This window comes from Crotalus tigris, unplaced genomic scaffold (genome assembly GCF_016545835.1).
Source record: "Crotalus tigris isolate CLP2741 ecotype Arizona unplaced genomic scaffold, ASM1654583v1 scf7180000017666.379230911805:20528666, whole genome shotgun sequence".
NCBI classification, from domain to species: domain Eukaryota; kingdom Metazoa; phylum Chordata; class Lepidosauria; order Squamata; family Viperidae; genus Crotalus; species Crotalus tigris.
Window position 1 is genome coordinate 18,412,315 of NW_024096552.1, and position 13,120 is coordinate 18,425,434.

At 36.9% G+C, this 13,120-nt stretch overlaps 1 protein-coding gene across 9 annotated transcripts in view; it reads left to right on the plus strand.

Moving 5' to 3' along the window:
• The first annotated feature begins 1,261 nt into the window (after positions 1-1,261).
• TRANK1 (tetratricopeptide repeat and ankyrin repeat containing 1) overlaps positions 1,262-13,120 on the plus strand; it is a 101,193-nt gene continuing 89,334 nt past the window's right edge. For 4 of the 9 annotated variants that reach the window (XR_005555998.1, XR_005555999.1, XM_039336893.1 and 1 more), the window contains exons 1-4: positions 1,262-1,500; positions 7,341-7,493; positions 10,693-10,822; positions 12,112-12,271. Coding sequence is in view for 6 of the 9 variants with exons in the window: in XM_039336893.1 (XP_039192827.1) it covers positions 7,342-7,493; positions 10,693-10,822; positions 12,112-12,271 (442 nt within the window). In the remaining 3 variants the exon portion in view is untranslated. Of the gene's footprint in view, positions 1,501-1,524; positions 1,585-3,088; positions 3,237-7,340; positions 7,494-10,692; positions 10,823-12,111; positions 12,272-13,120 lie in introns of those variants that run through there. The other 5 variants (XR_005556000.1, XM_039336899.1, XM_039336894.1 and 2 more) reach the window with 4 other exon arrangements.

Below are 13,120 nucleotides of genomic sequence, written 5' to 3' on the forward strand. Positions count from 1 at the left end.
GAAAGAATCTATCAGCAGAGGTTACCTCCAGCGATGCTGTACTGGCAAGCTAGAATGCTGAGTTTAACACCGTCCCCCCTTCTTCAAGGACTCCTTGGGTAAGTCTTACAGCTTTTCTTCTTTAAGCTTGCAAGCAATCCCACCTTCATTGCCAGTGTTAAGTCCTTCATTTAATGGCGAATGAAGATCACACAGGGTTGAATCAACAACTCTTTATTTCTCCTTCTGCTCACTCCAACAACAACCGGGAGACTTGCAGGTCTCTGCTTTTGTGTCTGGATCCCCAGGCAAAAATGGTTACAGATAATGGCGCGGTTTTGCGCCTTGCACATGCGCGCAAGGCTGGCACCGCTCAGTCTGGTCCCGGGCAGCTTGCAGCAACCCCGGGACCATAGCAATGTCCTGAGCCTGCTTTTGCAGGCTCAGGACACAACAATAACAGTAATTACTACATTTCAATTTGTTTCATTGGCTTTGTTAAACCTCCCAAACCTATATCTGGAAAGCAGCATGTTTTTAAGACTTTCTGGAATAATAGTTGAGTCAGGATCAGCCAGATCTTAGGTGATGTGATACAGAGGGCAAGTGCTGCCAGAGAAAATTCTTATTTTCTTGATCCCAGTAGACTAAATCCCGATTGATGGGACATGCGATATCATTTTAAGAGAAAGGGGAAAAAGTGCTCCACAGTTAAATGAAATGAGGCCAATAACTCTACAACATCTGCAATTATGAGACCAACCAGTGCCATGCATATACCTATCAAAATAAGTCAACAGATATTCTACACCAATGCTATAGTGACTCTGTAATCTCACTCAGCCATCAGTGTAGTTATGTAAAATTTGTCCAGCTTACTATTATTTTTGCACAATGGGACTATAAATTCCAGTACAGGAATGACTGGTTTGGATCTAACCCATTGGTTCTCTCCACATCATATGGCTTATGATGAGCATATCACTCAAGGCTTATTCAAGTTTGCTGCCTTCCAACTACCACTCAACCTCAGACATTTATTAGGATAGATTTTCCCAACAGATTAGGCTGATAGTTATGATTGATTCATTTGTGTTTCGTGTAAACCCAGCCTATATAAACATCCAATATGTCAAAGAAAAAATACATTCAGGATAGAAAGTTCTTTTTCCTCTTGTATTCCTTTATGAAAGCAACGAAAGGGCATCAGACTGGAAAAAGGAAGTTTGGGTTAGTTTCGTTTTTGCAAAGAAAACGCCACTTGGCTGGCAGCAATGGCAGGCGAGTGCAGCAAATTGGAAAAGACCCGCCTGTTTCCTCAAAATGACGTTGCTATGAATGGGGCGGCCAACGTCAGCAGCTGATACTTTTATGCGCGGAAGGGAAACCTGCGCGATTTTGGCAGTAAGTCGATGTGGTGGACGGACAGCAGCTGATCAGGGACTGCGGTTTATGCCGCGCACTTGCGGATACCTGCCCTGTATGCTGCCTCTGCAGGCAGCTTTGGTGGTGTGCTTTCAGGTAAGAAGGTTGGAGGGAGTGGGATGAAGACGCTGTCCCGTGTCTAGTTAGGGTCCTTAGGGAGCAGGAAACGGTGGTTTGCAGGTAGGTTGTGCGTGTTCTTTGTAAGGGAATTCTGGCGTTTACTTTTGCTGCCTTCTTTCTTTAAAGTTTGCTGTATTAAGCGCCTCTTATTAAGAGTGGAATGCGCATTTCTGAGTTCAGTTGAGGAAGTTTGATTAAACTTGTGGAATTTACAGCTGACGCATCTAGAATTGAGTACTAGATGCAGTGGCCACCGAAAACTGTCCTGGGATTCTCTGGAGTTTTAGCTCCGCTGAGCGCAGTAATGAGGTGGGATGAATTTCTGGAGAAGGGTATTTAAGTTAGAGTTGTATGAGGTGTATTGTCTGGTCGGCGGGGGGGGGGGAATACAACTGTCTTTGAGCAGATGTACCCGAATAGAGCAAAACTCCTGCGTGGGAACCAAGGATTGTCCGCGGTGTGCGGGAGAAATTTGACCAGTACAAAGCGAGTAGAGTTGCTTTTTACACAGTTTAAAAGACGGCAAACAGCACAGTGCTTTCTGCAGCGAGTGGAATTGAATAGGCGTTTTGCTTTGGAACAGAAAGATACGCCCAGAAGGAAAGACAGCGGAATATTTAGCACTTGCCAAGAACCTCGTGGGTGACTTTTGAAAAATATGGCGTTATGTCTGCTTTTCAAACTACCCTCTTCAGAAATGTAATAATTATGGTAGGTGGGGAACCGTTAGCTTGATTGCTTTGGAAAACGTGAATTGCAAAACCCCGATCCAAGTTTGCAGACAAGCAAATACGAGTTCTGTAAAAATTAAAAGCTTTTCTCTTTTTACCCGTATCCGTGTCAGACTAATTACCGAGCAAGTGACTTACGTGCACACTTTCAAATGGCTTGGATTTGCCATTTTGGAGAATAATTGGGTTATGCCCAATACTGAGAGCCAGTGTGTGGTTCGTTTGATTTTGGTTTAATAAAAAACGAATGTAGCATAACCTTTGCTGAGCCGGACTTTTCTTGTCCAGACACATAACTGGTCATCAGTTTCTTTTATTTCTGTGATTATTTGGTATTTTAATCAAATTTAATATGAGTTTATCTCAAGTCTTCATATAATTGCCTTTTGTCGTTCTTCTAGATGTGACTTTTATTCTGCCTCGTTCTGGGAACATTACCACTTTATTTAATTTGTCAGTGTTATATCTCAATTTTTCAAAGATTTTGGTTTGAATCACATACAGAGAATTATGCTTTCATTTATTTGTACAACCATCATCTTGTGGGTTGTTGGGCTATAAAGAAAATGACTAGTGCAAAGTCATCCAGTGACTCTATAACTGCAGAGAATCTGAATCTGAATGTCTCAATTTGTAAGTTTTGTTTTAATTTGAATAATTATACTGTCCTTAAGAGGAAAATCCATATATGCACATATACATACCTGCATAAATACATGCATACATAAACTTACTGTTTTAATTATACCACTAATGTACATTTGTAATTACATATATATATATATGTAATTACATATATATATTATTTTTGTGCCTTTTATTTTTAACCACAGAAAATCATTCATGAAGGGAGAGCTAGTGCAACTGTGTATTGTTTTTTGAATGATGGTAATACCTGGAAGAAAAATTGGCAGAGAAATCTGATCCCTATTCCCTTCTCAAGATCAGACATCATGATGTAGAAAGCCTATATAAATCTTGGTCTGTATTTCATAATGTACTTTGTATTGAAATGATAGTGACCTGGTTGCAACAGATTGATATATAAGATTAGAAAAATGTTGGAAATTTGGGAAGCAACTCTAAAAATGTACACTGTTTGCCTTCAAAACTAAGCTAAGTGTTAAGAAACTTCTTTTCTAAAGGAAATTTCAAACCAAATGTTGAGTTTAACTTGGGATATATCATTTATAATTTGTAGTATCAAAATAAAACCTATACTTGTTTTTTGTACAAAATTATAGTATTAATAATTATATTTGTATTTCTTATACAGAAGTGACAGGTGTTCTTTACATTATTTCAAACTATAATTATTTGTTGCTTATAATTAATGCAATGAAGCCAAACAGTGTAAGTAATATTGTCTAGAGTTGGATATTATCTAAAATGTCTTAGAAGCCATAACTTGTATCGTTTTAAAAATTTATTGTTATGCTATAAAAACAAGAGCATTTAAAAATTTTTATACTCTTTCATTTTTAGTATTGACTGTGATAGCAGCAGGGCTTTTTTTTGTCATAGAACGCCCAGAACGGAGTTCCGGCACTTTTTCTGAATGGAACCTTGTAGGATAGGCAAGGCGAGTTGTATGACATGTATGAGTTCTGGCACCTTTTTTTTTTTTTTTTTTTACAAAAAAACTGGATAGCAGTGTCTAGAAACAACATTTTCTGCTGATCTTCCAATATACCAGCAACCTTGCCAGAAACAAAGGTTTACAAATGATTGCATAAATCCAAGGAAAAGGAGGAATTGTAGAATAAGAAAATGAGCAATGTGCATCATATAAAAACTATATCATTTATTTGTTTATTAAATTTATGTAGTCACTCATCTCACTTCTGTGACTCTGGCAGCTTAAAAGGTTTTTTTTAAAAAATCATCCCCAATTTAAAAAATAGCCAAAAAAGCTCTCTATTATACCAAGAGTAATTAAAGTATTAAACAACTATACTTAAAACAACAATAAACCTGCTTTAAGCTGCTGCCCAAATTCTGTATACAGTTATTGTATAGGCACAGCATTCAACTTCATGAAAATCTCTACTTCAAAAAAGATTGATTAACATGATTTACATTAGATAATACTTTTTTCTAATCATAGAAACCTGTTCCTTAACTTTTGCGGACTGAATTTGAGCAAACTAAATGAATCTATGATCCAAAATATAAAGAAAAACTATTATGCACAAGATTATTAATATATTAATTTCAAAATTTAAAAGATTGTATGTTATCAAATTTTTACATTATTCCAAAATGTTCTTCCTTTACTCCTTAGGACATTTTAAACAAATCTATATGTTTATAAGCAACCCATATATCAACAATTTATTGCTATAAATATGTAGATTCCCTTTCTTAGCATTTAATTATTTCACTTAGTTCCAGTGCCTAAAAAAAACACCACAATTCCTCATTTATTGGTAGATTCCAAATATTAGGGATATAATCAACGAAAAAAACAACCATTTTTAATATACACCAGTGATGGCAAACCTTTTAGAGACCGAGTGCCCAAACTGCAACCCAAAACCCACTTATGCATTGTCGGGTGCCAGGTGAGTGTGGCTGGGTGTGGCCCATTGGGTGGGCATGGCTGTGGTGATAATGGCAGACTGGGTGGGACTAAAAAGTTCAATCAATCCCAACTTTGCAAGATCTTTTTTTCCCTGTGAGAAGTTGAAATTGACTGATTGATTGAACCTTTTTTTTTTTTTTGCACACGGCGGCGGAGGCCTAAAGCAAAAAGGTTTTATAAAACCCAGCTGAAGGCCTAGGACTGGGGCGATGGTGCATGTGCCCAGAGAGAGGGCTCTGAGTGCTGCCTCTGGCACCTGTGTCATAGGTTTGCCACCACTGATATACACTATAGAGCTAGAGTCATAGGACTGTTCTTGATAATCAGCTCAATATGTAAAATATTAGGGTTAGTTGCTGAATGATTATAAATAAAACACTACATACTTATGCATGTTTAAGGGCTGAACATATCATATCAATCCCAAACAAAACTTCGTAGAAGCCAAAATAAACAGCTTCAGAAATTTCCAAGTAATCATACCAAAGAGTTATTCAGCCTCTAATGCAGTGGTTCTCAACCTTTTTAATGCCGCGATCCCCAACCGGTTGTAAGTCGAGGACTAAACCCGTCATAAGTCGAGGACTCAACCGGTTATAAGTTGAGGACTTTCCCTGCCTGGGAGCACCATGCATGCGTGGTGCCGCCCCCTGCGCCGGCCGAGGTGTGGCTGGCAAGCGGCAGAGATGGAACAGGCCGACCACCGGCTGGGCCACCAGCTGGCCCAGCCCAAGGGAGGTAAGGCACCCGCCTGAAAAGGGGAAAAAATGGCGGACAGCCTTGCTTGGCGACCCCCGTGAAATGGTCGATCGACCCCAAATGGGGTCGCGACCCATAAGTTGAGAACCGCTGCTCTAATGGGGTTTATACTGCTGGATTTTATCTATTTTGACTAACAATAGAAGATCAGCTAAAAAATTTATATTATCACAAACTTAATATAAGCATTATTATTATTAGCTAAATGCACTATAGATGCATGAACTTCTTTTTCCAGATATTAAAATTAGAAGCCAAATTTTGAAGATTCCCTTGTTTTTTTAAATCTGTGTTGCTTTTGTGATGTGAGCAGAATTTTCCTTGGGTAGATTTTACCTTACAATTTTATCTGGCACAGAATTTTTTACTGCTTTTTATTAAAGTACATATTAAAATTGAGAAAAATAGCTCTGAATATCTGAAATTTGATCAAAGGAAGCAATTCTGTGAATGTATTCAAATATTATTCAGTAATATCAGTGGATTATCTTATTGTTTAAAAATATGGAAAAAGAGATTAGCAGGATTCTGTTTTTGTTAGCTTTCTTTTCAGCAAAGGACCTTAAATTATTTATATTTAGATAAACTAGTGAAAAAATAGCTGTTCCTAGCCCAAGCCAGCTGATGGCTTTGTAAGTAATATGGCCAATTATTTTATTTTTTAATTAAATGCTGAAAATACTGGTATTTTGTAAAATCTCAAAACATTTGAGTACGTTTGGTTGTATGTTTGTGGACTTCAGTTTTATTATAAGGAGTAATAGGGTTAGGGTTATAATAGGGTTAGGTTATCCTATTACTGAAGCATGACTTTAGGTTTTATAATTTATTCCATTTATTTGGCCAGCCATCTCATATTAGTGACATTGGGTGGCTAACAATATTTAAACATTAAAAAAACCAGAAAAACAAAGGCAACACATAAACAGCAGCTGGAATAAAATATGCAGCACTCAAGAGACTTATCAATTCAGAATATGTCTCCCTCTCTATATTTTTGAATGGGCTCCTATGTTAACATCTCCCAAAGATACTGTTAATTTTATGTAGAGATTCACATGTGGCAGTAGTTTGATTTGGTTTTTTTAGATCAGTGTGTGAACTAAGTCCTCATTTGTTATAAAATTGCATTATTGTAGTATATGATAAAAGTTAGCTTATTATGATTTCTTCAGCAAAGTACGCAATGTGTAAACTAAGTCCTCCTTTGTAAAAATGTTTTATTATAGTGCATAATAAGACTAAACTTATGGTTCCTTCAGCAAAATATAATTAAATAAACTATGGCCTAAAACAATGTGAATAGTCAGTACATTTAGAGATAAGTCATTTAGTAACTATATCTTTTGTAGAAATCTGCCTGCCTGCCTACCTACCTACCTACCTACCTACCTACCTACCTACCTACCTACCTATGCCTTCTGAATAAATCAAAACTTATTTTATTTTTGAATTCAAAAATTGTCCTTATTTAAATAGACTTTTTGACATAGTTTTCAGGAGCAAATGCAATTATACTTTGATTTCAAAAGAAATTAGTTATTCTAGTGTACTGATTACTGGATTCGTATTACTATTCAGTCTTATTAGGAAAGCATTGCTTTTATGTTGTATCTGGCAAATTATGTCTATATTCTGGTGCCTCTGTTGGTAATGGAATCACTTGTTAAATATAAGTGTGTTGCTTATAAAAGGCTGCTTCTTCAGTTAACTGAAAATTGTCTTTTCTCCCTCTTTGTCAGAATGGATTCTCTCAACCCTGGAGATCCCCTCACTTATGCAGAATATCTGAAAGCTCAAGGAAATCATGATTTCAAAAGTGGAAACTATTCTCTTGCCATCAGAAAATACGATGAAGCAATACACATAATACTTCATTTCTTCAGTGCCACGGGGTATTTTTTTCTTTAAATAATTAACAGTTCTGTGCTGAGTCCTTGAGCTGATATCTCTTTCATTAATAAAATTATATATTAGAGAGTTATTCAGATGATTGCTGTTAATTGTTTAGCTATTTGATATTTTTTTATATATTCACAATAAGGTTAGATTATCATTTTGAAAACATTCTTACTAATATATAGAAGAATTAATTAACGCATTTGTCTATTTGATATAAGCAAATCACAAGACGATTGCCAGTTGTGTAATTCCTTGAAGAGTTTTAGGCAAAGTATTTAGAAATCAGAGTAGTGTCTTCTAGAAGATATTTTAGCAGGTTATGTAAGCAGGTTATACGAAATAAAATTTATTTTTCTTTATTTAGATAGTTCAATATTAAAAGAAATTGCAGGAGGGCAAGTGGCATGATCCTTCTATATTATTGCCCAGGAAACTACAGGATCAGTCCATGATAACAACAGGAGTTGACTTGAAGGAATCTTTGCTCTGTTTGTGTGTGTGTGTGTGTGTCTGTGTGAGAACACCTGCCTGGCTAATGATTTGTATGTCCTTACACAGCATCCCACTGGAAAGCAAGGTTAACTCCCTCCTACAATGAAAGAGATAATACATGGTGCTTTAAGTTTGAAATTTGCTTTATGGTTATCCAAAAAAGGGGCCTTAAAGGTGCATTAGCTGAAGATTTATTTTTTCACCCATTTTGCTGAATTTGTAGTGCTGCTTTTCTTATTTGTAGTTTCTGTTACAACACTTGCTATTCTGTAAAATAATATTAGTTATAATTCTGTATATTCCCATTTTGGAATTCTTTTTTAATAATGAAAAAGTCAGGTAATATAATTTATAAATATATAATTACTTTGGTCATTCTTTGGAAATAAATCAAATACTTTAATAAGATCTTAGACTAGAATGTATCTAGAAAGATTTTTCCAATTGTTTGAGTTTTATGAGGCTCTATTTGAAATATATAAGGAAGATATAAAATAATACTACTGTTTTCTTAGATTTTTTTTTTATGTAGAGAGTCTGGAATGCCTATGGAAAACAAATTTCCATAGTTTTTTGCAGAGCTTGTGCAGTAAGTGACTGGGCAAAAGGTTTTGAACTTTGAACTTGGAAAGAAAGGCATTATAAAGATAGCACACAAAGCCTTATTTATTTTAAATGTATTACATTTAAATTATTCTTTACTCCAAAGTAAGGAGATGGAGTCCGCTTCTGAGAAGTGATTTGACAGACCCTTGCAGTAGTGACTTTGTCTGCCATTTAATTTGCTGCATAATCTGGGATGCCTCTGATGACCAATTCCCAAAGCTCTGCTTTCACAGTGACTACCATTAGAAGGGTTCTGGTATTTTATATGTATATCCTCAATTGTATATCTTCTGATACAAAGACTTGCTTCTGATGGTGCAACTTTTCCCTTCCTGGGAAAACATTTTTCCTTTAGACAGTCCAAGCAAATTCAAAGATCTTTTTAGAATTGAATTGATGCTCAGAGAAGTGTAATCAGTAAACTTAGTACATCTCATTTAAATGAAATATGTTATATCAGTTTATACAAATTAGTATATATATGAATGTTCAAACTATCGCACCATTGCACTCATTTCACATGCTAGTAAAGTTATGCTTAAAATCCTACAAGCTAGACTCCAGCAGTATGTGGATCGAGAACTACCAGAAGTACAGGCAGGATTTCGAAGAGGCAGAGGAACTAGAGATCAAATTGCCAACATACGCTGGATCATGGAGAAAGCTAGGGAGTTCCAGAAAAACATCTACTTCTGCTTCATTGACTATGCAAAAGCTTTTGATTGTGTGGATCACAACACATTGTGGCAAGTTCTTAAAGAGATGGGAGTACCAGACCATCTCATTTGTCTCTTGAGAAACCTATACGCGGGTCAAGAAGCAACAGTGAGAACTGGACACGGAACCATTGATTGGTTCAAAATTGGAAAAGGAGTCCGGCAAGGCTGTATACTGTCGTCCTGCCTATTTAACTTATATGCAGAGCACATCATGAGAAAGGCAGGGCTAGATGAATCAAAAGTTGGAATTAAGATTGCCGGGAGAAATATCAACAACCTAAGATATGCAGATGATCCCACTCTAATGGCAGAAAGTGAAGAGGAACTAAAGAGCCTCTTGATGCGGGTGAAGAAGGAGAGTGCAAAAGTTGGCTTGAAACTCAACATTAAGAAAACCAAAATCACGGCATCCGGCCCTCTCAATTCCTGGCAAATAGATGGGGAAGAAATGGAGGTAGTGACAGATTTTATTTTTCTGGGCTCCAAGATCACCTCAGATGGGGACTGCAGCCAAGAAATTAAAAGACGCTTGCTCCAGGGGAGGAAAGCTATGGCAAATCTAGACAGCATACTAAAAAGCAGAGACATTACCCTGCCAACAAAAGTGCGTATAATCCAGGCCATGGTTTTCCCAGTTGCAATGTATGGCTGTGAAAGTTGGACCATAAGAAAGGCTGAGCGCCAAAGAATTGAGGCCTTTGAACTATGGTGCTGGAGAAGACTCCTGCGTGTCCCTTGGACTGCAAGGCGTTCAAACCGGTCAATCCTAGAAGAGATCAACCCCGACTGCTCTTTAGAAGGCCAGATCCTGAAGTTGAAACTCAAATACTTTGGCCACCTAATGAGAAGGAAGGACTCACTGGAGAAGGGCCTAATGCTGGGAAAGATTGAGGGCAATAGAAGAAGGGGACGACAGAGAATGAGATGGCTGGATGGAGTCACTGAAGCAGTAGGTGTGAACTTAAATAGACTCCAGAAGATGGTGGAGGACAGGAAGACCTGGAGGAACATTGTCCATGGGGTCGCGATGGGTCGGACACGACTTCGCAATTAACAACAACAACAACATATATATGTATATGGACATCCATATATATTGAAAGCAACATTTATTTGCCAAATTACCTGATTGACCTTTTGACTCCATGAACCTATTTATTTATTAAATTTTAAATACAGCCCATATCATTCTCATAGTGACTTATATAGCTGAAAACATAAAAGCAGTTAATTTCCCCCCCTTTCTTAGAAAAGTCTTCTAGATAGATGTGTTTTTTCTATACCATACAATTATTGAGTGCTGTATAAACTATTACATAAAACAGTTTCCTCAAAGCAGTTGCATTTAAAATCTTCTCCCATTTCCCCTTAATAGGGTTCCGTGCAATCGAGACATAGCAGTATTGTTCTGCAATAGATCAAATGCTTTTTACAATTTGGGTAAATGGCATGAGGCTTATTACTCAGCAGAAGACTGCCTGAAATGGGATGCAACTTATATTAAGGTATATTTTAAAATCAGTGCTGAATGTTTCTTTTAAAAAGTCCAGTGTTTGAATATTGGAATAGTAAGCATTTTACAGCATATTTTGTTCTGTTTTAAAATAAAATATAAGAATAGATGAATTTCTATGATGTTTGACAAAATGGAATAAATAAGGAAGAATTTGTGATATTTATTGGTATCTTGGATCTTAAAATAACTGGTTAAAGTAGCCTTTGATTTACAACCAGTTGCTTAACAACCATTTGGAGTTTCAACAGATCTATCTGAGAGGTGACCCAGCTTTGAAGTTCTACCCAGTCACTTGGCTGCACTTTGGGCACTTACATTTGGGCTGCATTTACAGCTGTTTACAACATCCTGCAGTCAAATGTCCCTTCATAGCAGTTTTGTAGAAAACTGGCATTTTCTTAACAGTTTTCGGAAAACTATGCCCACAGTGAATCATTAGTTCACTCATTGCTTCGATGTTGGCTTAACAATTGCTGTAAAAAATGTTGCAAAATTTTAAAATTTGGTTGGTCACATGGCTAACCTCAGCCTCACAAGTTACAATTGTAATGGGCAGGCTCCATTATAGATGTAACTCTAGGGCAGCGGTTCTCAACCTGTGGGTCGCGACCCCATTTGGGGTCGAACGACCATTTCGCAGGGGTCGCCAAACAACGCGATCCGCCATTTTTTTCTCAGCTGGCGGCACCGCGCATGTGCGCTGCGCATGGGCTGCCGCGCATGCACGCCGCGCATGGGGCACCGCCACGCATGTGCGCCACACACAGGGGTGCCACTGTGCATGCGTGCCATGCCGTGCATGCGCGGCGCGTCCTTATGACCGGCGTCGCCGGTATAAAAAGGTTGAGAACCACTGCTCTAGGGCTACCTTTAAACAGAGCTGGCACACTTTCTTATATAATTCAGAACACAGAAACTTCATAGTGGAGTTTCTTTATAACTCAAACTACTAATTGTAAGGTTTAAAAATATCTTAATGATACATGTGTATGTGCTACAGTATCTAAAGTTTGGTATGGGTCTGAAAATTTACAATATTACCTTGAAATTTGTAGAATTGTTTTGAACAATGTAAGTTATAGAAAGTGACTTTTGACTTAACTATCTTTAACTGTAGTATTTCAGTTTTACAAGCTATTGATTGGCTAAGAGCTTGTTTTTGTTATTAGTGTAATACATTAATATGGTTTATGGGAAATTGTTCTTCCTAAATTGTTTGGATCTGTGTTACTAAAGACGAATGCTGACATTTGAATTCTCTTTTTCCTTTCTTTCTAGGGATACTACAGAACAGGTTACTCTCTGATTAAATTGTCAAAACCCCTAAAAGCAGCAGAAAGGTTTTACCAAGGTTTGACTGTTCTCCAGACTTCATCAGATCAAATTCCAATCAATCAAATTTCTGATTTGATAATCGGTACTTTCTCAACTATTAACAGTAAGTAATAGGAAGGATATTTTGTTTTGAGAAATGATAAAAGTATCAGCTTTGGAAGGGAAAAGGTATAATAGATATTGCCTTTATTGTTAATAACAATCTAACTTTTATAATACAGCTTTATATCTATTCATAGAAAATAGTATGCCTTTTTTTAAAAAAAAGCATACTTTATACTTTTATGCAAAACGCACATATCCATACCAAAACTCACATATCCAGATATGGAATTTGCAGCTTTTTAGTCCAGAATGCACCAAACATCACATGTGAAATAGTACTTCCTGTTGTAGAAAATATGTTTCCATACTAACAAACAATCCCTGAAATAGCAGAATTGGCATGTTTTGGTGGGAAAAAAAGCAGACATTATAATGGAACTTTCTGTCTCCCAAATAGTGATTTTCACACACTTTTTATATATTTGGTAATTCCATTTCCATTGTTTTGTGAGTAACTCACTTTGATTAGAAATCAAGTCCTAGGTCTCAGGTTGACTGTTTACTTGACTATTTCAGTCTTCTGGCTAGGGATCTACCGGTATGTGCAGAAATGCTTTTTTAGGATCTGGATCAGAGAGGCTTCGTCACTCTGATCTAGCACTTCGAAAGATGCACCATTTTAATTAATAGTTTGCTTCAAAAGCTTCAGACAGCTCCTTTGAAATTTACACAGTCCTAATCTGATTTTACCTGATCCTAGATGAGCTACCGTGCAGTAGTAATTTCAAGGATGTGTATCTGCATTGGAAAGTTTTTTCAAATTGGTGACTTTGTAGATGGTTCCATTTTACATTTGGTGCATACTTAGAAATGCTGTACATTGCTATGTACATAAGCTATATATGAA